The sequence below is a fragment of the Fukomys damarensis genome, unplaced genomic scaffold, assembly GCF_012274545.1.
Source record: "Fukomys damarensis isolate Sample0158 unplaced genomic scaffold, DMR_v1.0_HiC HiC_scaffold_39, whole genome shotgun sequence".
NCBI lineage: Eukaryota > Metazoa > Chordata > Mammalia > Rodentia > Bathyergidae > Fukomys > Fukomys damarensis.
The window spans coordinates 92,802,714-92,818,971 of record NW_022900951.1 but is presented as its reverse complement, the minus strand read 5'-3'; the positions used below and the strand labels follow the sequence as shown (position 1 = coordinate 92,818,971).

General features: G+C 36.3%; 1 protein-coding gene across 1 annotated transcript; it reads left to right on the top strand.

The window, feature by feature from the left end:
- Positions 1–13,906: 13,906 nt before the first annotated feature.
- Positions 13,907–14,841, top strand: LOC104876934 (RNA polymerase II subunit A C-terminal domain phosphatase SSU72-like). Its single transcript, XM_033760457.1, has one exon. The coding sequence runs from the start codon at positions 13,958–13,960 to the stop codon at positions 14,540–14,542; it is 585 nt and encodes a 194-aa protein (XP_033616348.1). The 5' UTR covers positions 13,907–13,957; the 3' UTR covers positions 14,543–14,841.
- The last annotated feature ends 1,417 nt before the right edge of the window (positions 14,842–16,258 follow it).

Genomic DNA, 16,258 nt, shown 5'->3' with positions numbered 1-16,258 from the left:
ACACTATAAAAGGTTAAAGGACAAATCTCACCCCTGGTAGAATGTCTATCATCATGAATACAAAGAGCAACAAATGGTAGTGAGGATGTGGGGAAAAAAGAACCCTTCTACATTGTGGGTGGGAATGCAAACTAGTTCAACCACTACTGAATTCAGGATGGTGAGCCCTCAAAAAACTAAGAATAGAAACTCCATTTAACCCAGCTATGTCACTCCCGTGTCTACTCCTGGAAAAGTTAATATTATATTATAGTGCCATATGCACACCCATGGTTATAGCAGCACAATTCATGATAGCTAAACTCTGGAAACAGCCTGGACACCCATCAACAGATAAATGGATAAAGAAAATGTGGTGTACATATGTATACATCAGAATATTATTCTGCCATAAGTAATAACGAAAGGAAAATAGATAGATCTTGAAACCATAATGTTAAGTGAAATAAGTCAAACACATAAAGTTAAATATCACATGGTTTCTCTTATATAATAAGCCCAAAATATAATGAACTAAAGAATAAAATAAAGAATAGATGATAGAAACAGAGAGGTAGACATTTTGGAGATGAGAAGGGGAATTAGAGAAGGGAGAGGTGGGTAACGGCTTCAAAATTGGGCTAGATATGATAGATACATGTATTAATTCACCAAATTGAATGTAACTATTATGTATTGTAAATGTACACTAACAGAAAGTGAAAAGTCAATCTATTGAATGGGATAATATATTCACAAATTATATATCTGATAAGGGATTAATATTAATATTCAGAATATATGGAGAACTCCTAAAACTAAACAACAAAACCAAATAATTCAATTCAAAATTGGATAAAGAAACTCAGTAGATAATTCTTCCACAAAAAAAGATAAATATCCAATAAGAAGATGAAAAGTTGTTGAATGTAGCTAATCATTAGAGAGGGAAATGCAAAACAAACTACTTCATACTTGCTAGAATGATTATCATTTTTTTGAAAAAAGGAAAGAAAGTAAGCCAGGTATGGTGGTGTATGCCTGTAATCTGAACACTTGGAAAGCTGAGACAGGAGATCAGCATTAGTTTGAGGCCAGCCTGAACTATAAAGTAAGACTCTGTCTCAAGACAAAATTTTCCTTTCCCTGCTTTTCTTTCCCTCATCCTTCCCACTTCCCCTTCCCCTTTGCACCTTTTCTTCCTGTTTCACATTATCTGTTATTTACACTTTCAGTTTCACACCAGAGAAACTATTCCATGTTTACACATGTCCTACTTATTTCACTAAAGAATATTGGCTCAATGTGCATCTATTTAGCTATAAATGTCTCTAATCTCTCATTCTTTATGGCTGAGTAGTACTCCTTTTTAATACATTTTCTTTATCCAGTCTCCAGTTGATGGGCAATAGGGCTATTTCCAAATTTTCATTATTACAAACTGTGCTGCTATGAATGTGGGTGCACATATACCACTGTGATATGATTATCTTAATAAGTTTGGGAAGATACCCAGCAGGGGAACTCCTGGGTCAATAGAGACTTCTAATCCTAGGGGGGAAAAGAGTAAAAAAAAAAGTAACATGTGTTGAGGAAAACATATAGACATTGGAAATTTTGTTTTTTCAATAGGCATTGCTAGTGGGGACATGGCACAGACATTTAGAAAAAAATTCCATGGATTCTCAAAGAATTAAGCATAAAATTAACATATGAACAAGATTCTGTATCTAAAAGAATTGAAAGCATAATTTGGGCAGATACTTGCTGTGAACCAATGTCTGTAGCAGCATTTTTCAAAATAAACAAAAGATAAAAACAATCCAATTGTTAAATCAACAGGTAAGTGGATAAATAAAATATGGTACATACATAGTGGAATATCAATCTACCATGAAAAAGTGAAATTTTGACATATGCTGCAACATGCATGGATCTTGACAATTGTATGCTTAGCCAGAAACCATAGCTCAAGCATTGTATTATTCTATTTGTATAAGATACCTAAAATAAGCAAATTTTTGGAGATAGAGGGTACAAAAGATGTTACCATGGACTGGAAAGAGGAGAGAAAGGGGAGTATTATTTTATTGGATGCAGAGTTTTAGTTGAGAATAATTTTTAATGTTTTGGATATAGATATGGATATGGTCTGAATGATTATGCTTCCCACTTTAAATTCATAAATTAAAATTTAAACATCAAGGGGCCCTTCTTCGGAGTAGACTAGTGAAAACTGCCCATCTGCATGGGGAGTTCTCTGTGCCCTCACCTCCAGCACACCGGGTCTTCATTTGAACAGACCCGGGAGGACTGCCCAGCCACACAGATGCCTCTGCAGCATTCCTCCCCCAACCCACCATGCTTCCTGGCATTCTGGTTGTTCCAGTACCTGTATCCATACCGCAGCAGCACAGGTTGTCATAAAGGCTAGTTTACTGAGCTCCAGAAGATAGAATGGAAGAGAACAACTGCAATAAAAGCACATCAGACCTCCATAAATGGTAAATTGCAGGGATCACCATCTTTCATTAGAATTTGGACTATCTTCAGGGGAAAGGCATCTGGAACCTTCAGTAGTACCTTGCAGAATTCAACCCTGTAGGTCAGGGAGCTCAATGTGGGCCTTACAGCCAAAATTCATCCTGAATTTCAGGGGTCTACTGTTGGCTAGTTGAGACTAACTGACTCTGTTCTGCACATTGCTACCCACATTGTCTATTGTGACAGAAGAAAGATACCCTGAAAGAAGCTCTCCAATTTTTTTCTTTATTTTCCTCTTATTTTTAAAGTTTTATTTGCTTCCCATTCTGAAAATTATTCCTTTTTTACTTTTTTTTTTTTTTTTTTGGATTTTTGAGACAGGTTCTCACTATTGAGACTGACCTGGAACTCGCTATGTAGCCCAGGCTGGTCTCAAACTCACAGCAATCCTCCTGCCTCAGCCTCCCAAGTGCTGGGATTACAGGCATGCACCACCACGCCTGGCCCCCACACAATCTCTTGCTCCCCAACATTGTTCTTCATCTCCCTTTTTGTTCCTGTTCCTGTCCTAATTCAGGTTCCTTCTTTCTTTTTCTTTTCTTCTCTCATTTTCCTTTGTTATGATTAATTTCAAAGGAAAGTGACTACAATTTATAGCTTTGCTATTAATGTTAGCATGTTCTATTCTTGTCTTTGTTCTTGAATTCTGTCTTTCCCTCTTGTCTTCTACAGTTTCCAAGTGGTTATGTGATCATCATGTGTCATATGGCTTCACTTGAAACTTTTGCTTATCCTTCTACCTATCTTTTCCTCTCCTCACAACTCCTTCTAAGTCCCCATCCTGAAGGGCAAAGTTGCTGTATTGAAGAGTTTATTCACTATAAACATATTTTGGGTTAGTCCTAGATTTTCATTTAATTCACATGGTTTAAAGTGATAGATTAATAACTACCACAAATTTTTGATTTCTATGTTGTGATTGATTCTATTGTGTTGCTGATTGTAGCAATTGGGCTAAAGGGTTGTGATTGATTTAATATTGTCCTTTCTGATATCATGAAAATGAGAGAGTCCATGAGTATTAAAGACTCAAAACCTAAAGAACAGCTATATCAGGAAGATCAAAGTACTAACCCAGGAATTAAACCAAGGAGAGCACCAACAACAAAATAAAAATGAGAAAACACTTAAGTAAGGCACAAATACAGACGGCCAATTCACCAACAGCAAATTCTAGGGGAAGTGAAGTGGAAAAGTCTGACAATCAACCACAGAGCCACCCTGAAATCATAGTATATGAACTAACAAAACCGATCAATCAGGCTCTAGAATAATTCAAAACAGAAATAATTTTCCAGGTAACTACAGATATGGTGAGCACAATGAAAGACATGATTAGAGACTCTAGAACACAAACAGAAAAAAAATAGATGAGCTCAGGGCCAATGTAGATGTCTTGAATGCACAGCATAGGAAAGAAGTGGAAACCATGAAATAGATCAAAACATATATCCAGGAGATTATAAACTCTATTGAAAGATTTCACAGAAAATGAACAAATGTGAAAAAATAATTTCACATAGAGAAGATACAATTGTAGTCAGTGACCGTGAAAAGAGAGATCTCTTATAAACAGTAAGGGATCATGAGAAATTGGTCCAACAATTCCTAGATAATGCAAAGAATAGTATAAGACTGAAAGGAATCCATAAAGTAGCAAGAGGAAATATAAATGACTGAAAAAAGCTCTTCACAGAATTAATCACAGAAACTTCCCAAACAGAGAGGAAGAATTTGACATACAGATAAGTGAGGCATATAAGACTACAAGTAGCCATGATCAAAAAAAAAAATCTACACTAGACATATAATAGTTAAGACCCCAGAAGCCCAACAGAAGAATAAAATACTACAAGCAGTTAGACAAAAGAAACTAATAACATGCAAAAGAAAGCCCATCAGAATCACAGCAGATTTTCAACACAAACCTGCAGGTCAACAAGAGACTGGAGTGAAGTATTTCAAGTCCTAAGAGAAAGCAACCTCTAACCTAGAATGAGGCATCCTGCAAACCTCTTTTAAAATGAATGAGGAAAAAAGATACTTCCACGACAAAGAACACAAGAAAATCTTCATGAACACCAAACTAGCACTACAAACAATTCTAAACAATATCCTAGAAAAAGACAATGAAGGTCACAACACGACGAGGCCCAGCAGAGCAAATCAAATGGCAAAGTAAGAAACTAAAGGAAGAGAGGGGAAAACTAAAAAGTGCTAACAACAGGACAATAACATGATAATGATAAGTCAATATATATCAGTTATAACCATCAATTTCAATGGACACAAATCACCAAACAAAAGAAATAGACTGGCAGAATGGATTAAAAGGCAAAATCCAATGATATGCTCTACACAAGAAACACACCTAGTTCAAAAAGAAACTCATGGTCTCCATTGGTGGTTTAGTGGTGAGCATAGCTGCCTTCCAAAAAGAAACTCATAGACTGAAAGTGTAAGCATGGAAAACAGTTATCCATGTGACAAGAGCCCAGACAAAAGCAGGGGTAGCTATCTTATTTGCAGACAAAGTAAATTTCAAACGAAAACTGATTAAGAGACACAAAGAAGGCCACTACATCCTTGTAAAGGGAAAAATCCAAGAGGAAGAAATGACAATCAAATATAAATGCACCAAGTATTAATGTCCCCAACTATATAAAAGAAATATTAAGGGGCAAGAAAAGCCACATAAGCAATAATACATTTATAGTGGGGGACCTTAATGCCCCACTATCACAAATCGACAGACCATCTAGACAAAAAGTCAACAACAAAATACTACAATTGAACCAAACTTTTGAACAAATGGACTTAATAGACTTCTACAGAGAGTTCCACCCCACAAAATCAGAATGTACATTCTTTTCAGCTGCACATAGTTCATTCTCCAAAATAGAACACATACTAACTCGTAGAATAGGTTTAAATAAATGCAAAGGAATTGAAGTTACCCCACATATATTATCAGACCAGAGTGCAATTAAGCTGGAGATCAATAGCATAACAAATCAAAAGAACTTCACAAATACATGGAAACTGAACAACACTCTCCTGAACAGTCAATGGGTCACAAAAGAAATTAAAAGGAAACGACTCAGTTTTTTCAAATAAATTAAAAAGCCAGTACAACATACAGGAATACATGGGACAAAATGAAAGCAGTTCTATGTGAAAAATTCATAGCAGTGAATTCCCACACTAGGAAAACAAAATGAGTTCAAATAAGCAACCTAATGCTGAAAAAGAAGAGCAAGAAAAACCCAAAACTCATACAAGAGAGGAAATTATAAACATCAGAGCAGAAATCAATGCAATGGAGAATAAGAGAACCATTTAAAAAGTCAACGAGTGCAAGAGTTGGTTTTTCAAAAAAATTAATAAAATCTACCAAAAGAAAAAGAAAAGTGGGCCAGAGATTTAGCCCACTGGTTCCGCCACCTGCCTTGCAAACACAAGCACACAAGTTCGATCCCTGCTACCAAAAACAATAAATAAAATAAAATCTATTAACCCTTAGCCATCCTTGTCAAAAAAAGGAAAGAAACAGCTGAGATTCATGCAATTGGGAACAAAAAAGGTGAAGTCACAAAAGATCCAGCAGAAATAAAGAGGATCATCAATGCCTGCTTTGAGAACCTGTACTCTAATAAAATCGAAAACACAGAAGAAATGGACAGATTTTTTGACACTTATGAATTACCAAAGTTGAGTGAAGAAGATAAAAGAATTCTAAACACCCCAATTACAATCAGTGAAATTGAAAACATAATTAAAAGTTTACCAACTAAGAAACCTGCAGGTCCTGATGGTTTCACTGCTGAATTCTACAAGACATTTAGCAAAGAACTACTGCCACTACTCTAAACTTTTCAATGAAATTGAAAGGGAAGCAATAGTTCCAAATTAATTCTGGAAGTAGGTATTAAACTTTGATTCCAAAACCTGGGACAGACCCAACCAAAAAAGAGAACTACAAGCCAATCTCCTTAATGAACATAGATGCAGAAATCCTTAATAAGATACAGCCAAACAGAACACAGAGGGTCATCAAGAAGATCATATACTCTGACCAAATTGGATTTATTCCAGGGATGCAAGGATGGTCCAACATACATAAATCAATAAATGTAATACACCACATTAATAGAGTCAAGGATGAAAACCATAGGATAATTTCAATATACGCAGAAAAAGCATTTGACAAAAGTCAACATCCATTCATGATAAAATTAAACCCTGCAGAAAATTGGAATAGATGGTCTTTATCACAACTTGATAAATGCTATCTATGAAAAAATCAATAGCCAATATCATTTTAAATGTTCAAAACTGAAAACCATCATGCTAAAAGCTGGAACAAGACAAGGATATTGACTATCACCACTCCTACTTAATATAGTTCTGGAAACATTAGCCACAAAAATCAGACATTAGAAAGACATTAAAACAATAAAAATTGGAAAGGAAGAAGTTAAACTGTCATTTTTTGCTGATGATGTGATACTTGATATGGAAGATCCAAAAAATTCTGCCAAAGGCTTCTCGACTTAACTGACCCTTTCTGTAGAGTAGCTAGATACAAGGTCTACACTCAAAAATCAATAGCCTTCTTATACACAAATAACAGAATCACTGAGAGAGAAATTAAGGAAACAATTCCTTTCATAATAGAATCCTAAAAAATGAAGTATCTAGAATTCATTCTAATGAAGGAAACAAAAGACCTCTACACTGAACTTAAAGCACTCTGAAAATAGAGATTGAAGAGGATATAAGAAAATGGAAAGATTTACCCTGCTCCTGGGTAGGAAGAATCAACACAGTGAATTTGGCCATACTATCAAAACTACTATAAAGATTCAATGCAATCCCAAATGAAATTCCAACAGTATGTTTCACAGAAGAAGAGAAAATAATCAAAAAATTCATTTGGAAATAGAAGAGACCTAGAATAGCAAAAGCAATTCTAGGCAACACAGACATGACATGGGCTATCACAATCTCCAACTTGAAACTATACTACAAAGCCACTGTGATAAAAACAGCACAGTATTGGAAAAGAAAAAAACCTGAGGATCAATGGAATAGATTGGAAAATATAGAAACAACTCCAGATATACTCAGCTACCTCATCTTTGACAAAGGATCCAACCATCCTCAGTGGAGGAAAAAATCACTCTTTAATGAATGGTGTTGAAAAAACTGGATTTCAACCTGCCAAAGATTAAAGCTAGACCCTTATCTTTCACCATACACTAAATTAAAATCCAAGTGGATTCAAGATCTAAATATTAAAAAAGAAACACTAAACTTGATGGAAGATAAGTTAGGCAGAACTCTCTAAGACACTGGCATAGGAAAAGACTTTATGATCAAATCTTCAGTTGCACGGGAACTAGCACAAAGAATCAACAACTGGGTTCTCATCTTATTAAAAAGCTTCTGCACTGCAAAAGAAACCATCAACAGAACTAAGCAACAACCTACAGTGTGGGAAAAAAATATTTACCAGCTGCTCCTCAGACAAGCACTATTATCTAGAATATATAAAGAACTCAAAAAAATCAGATTCCTCAAATATGAAGACCCAGTTCAAAAATGGGAATCTGAAATGAACAGACATTTCTCAGACAAAGAAGGAAAAGCATCAAGTAAATATATGAAAAAATGTTCAACATCACTGGTCATTTGAGAGACACAGATAAAAACAACACTGAGATTCCACCTCACCCCAAATATAATGGCTGCTATCAAGAAATCAACCAAGAAATGTGAGATAATGAAAAGATGAAAATAAAGTGTTTGTAGATGGGGAGGGGAGGAGGGGGTGAAGGGAGGGCAGGGGTAAGGGGAAAAAATGAGAATCAAGACTTGTCATGTAGAGGTACAAGATCCCAACAATGAATGTAACTGTACTGTATCCCTAAACTGTACCAATAAACTCAATTAAAGCTGAAAAAAACAACAACAACAAAAGAAATCAACCAAGAGCAAATGTTAATGGGACTGTGGGGAGAAAGGAACCCTTCTCCATTGTTGGTGGGAATTCACACTGGTGCAACCACTGTGGAAATCAATAAATTCAATGAGTAAAAAAATATTGAGATGCTTCAAAGAAATAAGACTAGAGGTTCCATTTGACCCAGCTATCCCTCTGCTGCATAGCTTTCCAAAATAATTAAAAGAATCACAATAATATATGCACATCCATGTTTATAGCAGCACAGTTTGCAATAGCTCAAACTTGGAAACAGCCTAATTTCCCATCAGTTGGAGACTGGATAATGAAGATGTGGTTTTTCTATAAAATGGAGTACTACTCAGCCATAAAGAATGAGAAACTAGAGTCATTCATAGGAAAATGGATGCATATTGAAGCCATATATTTTTTCAGACAGGGTCTCACTATGTAGTTGAGACTGACCTGGTACTCACTATATAGCCCAGGCTGGTCTCGAATTCACAGCAATCCTCCTGCCTCAACCTCCCAAGTGCTGAGATTACAAGCATGCGCCACCATGCCCAGCAAGGCCAAACTCTTAAGTGAAATAAATAAGACACATGTGTAAATACTGAATAGTTTCTCTGGTGCAAAAAATAAAAGTGTAAATAAGATCCAAATTGTATAATTGACAACGTGAATTGGAAGAAAAGGGGTGAGGGTGTGAGAGATGTTGAATGGTTAGGGGAAAGGAAATAAGGGTAAAGAAAAAATATAAGAAAAGGGAAAAAATGGAAACAAAATCTTTGTAAATAGGGGAGTGGGGAGGGGTGAAGGGAGAGCAGGGGTATGGGGAAAAAAGAGACCAAGATCTTTCATGTAAGGGTAACAAGATACCAATGATAAGTGTGACTGGACTGTATACTTAAAAAGTACCAAAAACTCAATGACAAAAAAATGGAGTACTACTCAACCATAAAGAATGAGAAACTACAGTCATTCATAGAAAAATGGATCTATATCAATGCCATACTTTTAAGTAAAATAAGTAAGACACACATGTGTAAATACTGAATAGTTTTCTGGTGTGAAAAACTAAAAGTATGAATAAGATGCATTGTATAACTGATAATGTGAAATAGGAATAACAGTCTAAAGGAGTAAAGGAAGTGGGAAGGGTAGGGGAAAGGAAATAAGGGAAAAGAAAAAATATGAGAAAAGGAAAAAATGGAAATGAAGTCTTTGTAAATAGGATAGTAGGGAGGGGGTAAAGGGAGGGCAGGGGTAAGGGGAAAAAATGAGAACCAAGACCTGTCATGTAAAGGTACAAGATCCCAATGATGAATGTAACTGTACTGCATACTTAAAAAGTACCAGTAAACTCAATGAAAAAAAAAAAACTTAACCACCAAGATGACAATATTAAGAGGTGGGGCTTTGGGGGATTAATTGCATCATAAGAACTCTACTCTCTTGAATGGGATTAATGCCCTTATGTAGAAGGGAGAGTGTACATGCTTAAAGCACTATATACCCATGTGCCTAAATGTCACAATGAAACCTATTAATGTTCAAAATTATTATGCCTTAATTGTAATGAAAATAAATGAAACCTATATTAATGTAAAATATAATAGCATCAATGGTTGTGTTTTGGTTTTGGTTTTGTACCAAGGATCTAACTCAGACCTTGTGCTTGTGAGGCAGGTGACAGCACCACTGAGGTAAATTCCCAGCCCTAAAAGTTGCTATTGTGATAAAAAGGGAGGTATATAAGTGACCTGCCTTGTCCCTTCCACCAGGTAAGGACATAGAAGGTGCCATCCATGTAGAACAGGCTCTTACCAGGCATCAAATTTGCTGGTGCCTTGATCTTGGACTTCCCAGCCTCCAGAACTAAAAACACATTTCTGTTCTTTATAAATTACTCAGTCTAAGGTAACATGTTATAGCATCCCAGAAGGACTAAGATAGATAGTGATAATAATTATACAATATTATTCATAAGTTTTATACCACTAAATTATACACTTACAAATGGTTGAGATCATAATTATGTTATGTAATTTACCACAATAAAAAAGTGAGATAGGACAGGGATTTAATTTAGTGGTTCCGGAGCATGATTTGCAAGTGCAGGGACCCAAATTCAATTCCCGGTACCAAAAAAAAAAAAAAAAGTGAGATTCTCATTCCCCCATCAAAATGGGTGTAAACATATACCCATCAAAATATACACATCAGGTATGTGTGTATATCTGACAATATTCAATATAGGTTAAGGTCTATAATTATAAGTTGTCCATTTCGTAAGGTAATATCAAGATATTTTGGATGTGAGAGCAAGGGAGTTGAGAAGAAAAAAATGTCAGAGTGAAATGGAACTCAATATGTAAGGTTAGTATGTCAGAACTTGAAATATAACAGGAACCAATGAATACTTCACAGTGGCAGGTCAAGGAATAGCTAGGACAAATGTTCAACTTTTAAATTATGTACTTTGCTGTTGACCTTGAGTTATATGAAAAAGTAGTTGTTTTCCATTTTTCTTTTAAAAAAAAATTTCTGTATTTATTTTATTTGAACAACCCACAAGGAGATAAATACCTCAATTTTAAAGTCTACACATTTTCCTAACTAGTAAGAGAATTTACATGCTTTATGTTTCAGTGAAGCAAATTGTAATGTTAGTGAGGCCATAGAAAATGCTTTATGGCAGTGTAGGTAGTGAATAGGACTGGGTATGGCATTTCACAGTAAGGAACAAGTGACATCATTTTTTATTTGGATCTAATCTTCACAATGCAGATAGACTGGTAAGGTACACTGCATATGTTTGGTTAGCAAATTTAACTTACTATAACAAATCTATAATAACCTATAATTTTTAATTTTAGTAATTACAAATATATTTCTATAATAAATATTTTAAATGTAGTTCCTATAGTAAATTTAAACAATAAGCTTACAAACTCCAGCATTTATAGTTCAAAGTTTTAAATTGTAGACTTTCTGAAGAGTTCAAGAACAAATATATAATATAAATTGTAGTTATATTTAAAAGAAAGTGACTGTGTATATATTGAAAGTTAAAGGAAGTACTTTATTCCCCTTGGATTAAAGTTCTTCCACTGTGCCCTTCAGACTACCAAATAGAACTGTTTCATTCAGTCTTCCTTAATCTTTTGAATGAAAATAAGAGGACTTGAAAGAATTTTTGATCTATGCATTAATTTTTCTTTTAATCAATGAGGAATGAAAGTATTCTCAACTCTATATTTTTGTTCTACAATACATGTTTTAATGCATTTTTTAAAACATTCAGATTATGGTTAATTGATCATCAACAAAGGTACCAAATATACACAATTGAGAAAAGACAGTCTCTTCAATGAATAATGTTAAATAAAAATTATAAATTAGAGACATTTATAGCTAAAGGGTGCACATTGAGGCGACACTATTAAGTGATATAAATAGGACACATGTGTAAATACCAAATAATTTCTCTAGTGTGAGAAACTGAAAGTGTAAATAGAACTAAAAGTTATAATAGATGATGTGAAATAGGAAGAAAAGAGACAAAGAGGAAGGGGAAATGGGAGGGGTAGTGGAAAGGAAAGAAGGGATGGAATCAATATGAGAAAAGGAAAAATAATGGAAACAAAGTCTTTGCAGATTGGGAGGGAGGGAGGGCTTGAAGGGAGGGCACGGGAATAGGGAAAAAATAAGAACCAAGGCTAATTATGTAAAGGTGCAAATTTCCAACAATGAATGTCATTATATTGTATACATTAAACATACTAATAAAATTAATAAAAGTTTAAAAATAAATAATGTTAGAAAAACTATCTCCACACAGAAGAATGAAATAGGCTCTTATCTGATATCCTATAAAAATAAACAACTCAAAATGGACTACAAATTTGGACTGTTGCTTATAAACCCAGCAGTCTGGGAGGAAGAGGCAAGAGGAATACAAGTTCCAGCCCAGCTGGGCAATTTAGCAACTTAGCAAGACCCTGCCTCAAAATAAAATAAATGTTGGGCCGGGGATTTAGCTCAGTGGTTCTGCCACCTGCCTTGCAAGAGCAAAGACCCGAGTTCGATCCCCGGTACCAATAAATAAATAAACAAACAAACCAACAAACAAACAAATAAATAAATAATAAAATAAAATAAATGTTAGAAAAAAACATTTCTAAAAGGTCTGGAGATGTAGCTCAGTGTAAAGGCCCTGGATTCCATCCCCAGTACTGTAAAAAAAAGGATTAAAGACTTATATGTAACACCTGAGACTATAAAACTACTAGAAGAAAATATAGGGGAAATCCTCAATTACACGATATTGGCAATGATTTTTTTTATAGAACTCCAAAAGCAAAAGTACACAAATGGGATCACATCAAACTAAAAAGCCTCTTCACGACAAATGACATAATCAACAGAGTAAAGAGATAATTTGCAGAATGGGAGAACATATTTATAAACCGTAATTTTGAGCCCAGCCTGACAATTTAGCAAGACTTTGTCTCAAAATTTGAAAAGGTCTGGAGATATAGCTCAGGGTAAAGACCCCAGGGTCAATCAGTGCCACTGAGAGAGATAGACAGAGACAGAGAGGCTGTTGTAAATTATTGGTGTGAGTGTAAATTAGTATAGGCATTACGGAAACAATAGGAAGGTTCCCCGATAATTAAAAATAGAAAAATAAATAAATAAAAACAAAAATAGAACCACCACATGACCGAGAAACCCCACTACCAGGAATATATTCAAATGAAATGAAATCAATAATTTATATGGAGACATGTGTACTCCACGTTTCTTGCAGCATTATTCATAATAGCCATGATATAGAATCAGCCTATATGCACATCAGCAGATGAATGGATAAAGAAAATGTAGCTTATACAAGCAATGGAATATTCTTCAGCCTTAAAGAAAAAAATCCTATCAACTAAGTCGACATGGATTAACCTGGAAGACATAAAATAAGCCATGCACAAATAAATTAATTAAAATACTTTTTTTTTTCAGTACCGGGGATCGAACTCAGGACCTTGCATTTGCAAAGCAGGCGCAGCGCCACTGAGCTAAATCCCCGGCAAAATACATTTTTTAAACAATCAAATTTTTGCATATGTAACTGATTTTTTAAAACCAAAAGATCTCTTTGCCAGTGGTGCCCTGCAGCTGCGGGCCAGGAGTGCTGGCGAGAATAGCTGGGAGCGCAGGAGAGTCGCCTGCCCGGGCCAATTGCGGCAGGCCTTTGGGAAGGGAAGCCCGGCAGGCAGCTGGAAAGGCAGGCCCGCCCCTCCACCCCGCCCGCCGAGCAGACCACTAGCCCTGTGCTCACGCTCTGCAGCTCGTCTGCGCAGCTTCTGCATCTCTTCCTATCGATGCTTGACGTTTTGCTCGCGCGGAAGTGCGACAGCTAGGTGGAAGCACCGCAGGGACAGCTTTCCGGACTGTGCGGCTGCCGCCATGCCTGATTCGCCGCTACAGGTGGCGGTGGTGTGCTTCAGCAACCAGAACCGGAGCATGGAGGCGCATGCCATCCTCAGCAAACGAGGATTCAAGGTCCGGTCCTTTGGAACAGGAACTCACGTGAAGCTTCCAGGACCAGCACCCGACAAGCCAAATGTTTACGATTTCAAAACTACATATGATGAGATGTACAATGATCTTGTTAGGAAAGACAAAGAACTCTATACACAAAATGGCATTTTACATATGTTGGATAGAAATAAGAGAATCAAGCCCCGGCCAGAGAGGTTCCAGAACTGCAAAGATCTGTTTGATCTTATCCTCACTTGTGAAGAGCGAGTCTATGACCAAGTGGTGGAAGATCTGAATTCCAGAGAACAGGAGACCTGCCAGCCTGTGCATGTGGTCAATGTGGACATCCAGGACAACCAGGAAGAGGCCACGCTTGGAGCATTCCTCATCTGTGAGCTCTGCCAGTGTATCCAGCACACGGAAGATATAGACAATGAAATGGACGAGCTGCTGCAGGAGTTCGAAGAGAAGACTGGCAAGGCCTTCCTGCACACCGTCTGCTTCTACTGATGAGAGAGGCTCCCGCACACCAAAGCCTTCCTGAGCTTTCTGTTGTTAGGACTTTTTCTTTCCTGATATTTGTTTGTAATTTGAAATATTCAGCCAGTGGAATTTGGTATTACCCAAATAAACTGTACATACGAAATGAAAATATATCATAAATACCGGATTAAAGTCATTCGTTTATTCTGTCCCATTTTACCTACAAATGGGGTATAGAATGTAGAGTTGCATTTAATCAAAAAAAAATCTATAGTACATTCCCCTCTCCAACATATATTTGTCTTTAGTTGTGCCAGTCTTTCCCTTCCCCCATTCTAGCTGGCTGGATTGTATAAATACCTGAATAAAGCAATGGTTGTATCTTATTAGGGAAAAAGCATGGAATTGCTAATAAATAAATACTATTTGTCTTCAAAAACAACAAAATATAAGCTCGTAACTAGGAATACAAGTGTACTCTTATATGATATTGTCTAGCTGATATTTAACTTTGATTCCATAACAAGTCTGTATTTCAAAACATTTTGTATACCATAAATATATATACATCTTGAACTAAAAATAATAAACAGATGACTTTTCATCTTTCTACATTCCTACTTTGTGACCCACAAGATAGTTTATTTAAAGTGTCTGTTTGGCTAGGCTGTCTGTAATTCCAAGAATTTCTGCTGTAAGATACAAGGAAAATTCCCTCATGAGAATTGTAGAAAAGAGAGGGCATCATTACATTATTTAATAGCAAATACACCTTCTTCCAATTAGTCAATCAAGGGCCAATCTAGATGCTGGTGTGAAGGTATTCTACAAGTGAAATTAAAGTCTCTAATCAGTTACTGTTGAATAAATCTGAAGGAAGATAATTGCAGATGGGATTGGCCTAATCATATGGAAGCCCTTTAAAAGGCTTAAATTCTCTCTGAGAACAGAAACTCCAAGCAGAAGAAAGGAAGAGAACCTAAACATTTCAACATTTGGGGATCTTCACACTCATTATTTATTGCCCATTTGCTGGCTCATTTGGTTGGAATGTAGTTGTAGTAGCCTAGCCTGCAACTATTCTACCTTTTCCCTGGACATTTCTTCAGCTCACGTTTGAGAGTGCTATGGTTTGGGTCTAGATGTCCCCCCAAAGCCTCATGTGGTCATAGGGGTTTTGCAGAGGTGACTCAATCTAGCATGTTTGATGCTGAGATTAAGAGTGTGTGGTTACTAAATATGTCCACTGACTGGTTTGGCACCACCCTCATCCCAGTAGTCTGGATACAAGCGGCAGAAAGACACTGTTAAGGTTCCTTGTTGCTTTTGCTACTATGGTCACCATGAACTGTTTCTTCTCTGCAACATTCCTCTGCCATGTGCCATTCCACCTTGGAGCCAGCTGGTTATGGACTGAACCCTCTACAAACTGTCAGCAAAATAAGGCCTTTCCCCTCTAACTTTGGGTGTCAGGTATTGTGACTCAGCCATAAGAGAAAAGTAACTAACACCAAGTGATTCCACCTTCTTGTTATCATCCTTTCTTAACTTGTGCCCTTGGACTTTCAGCTTTCTAGCCAGCCTCACAATTAATTAATTGGGTAAGAAAATTCCTGTAATAAGCCCTATCATATATATGTGTACACATATAGAAAAAGGAATCTGAGGGGGTGGGGTACTGGGAATTGAACTCAGGACTTTGAACTTACCAGGCTGGCTACAACCCTGGCCCATAGGATATAT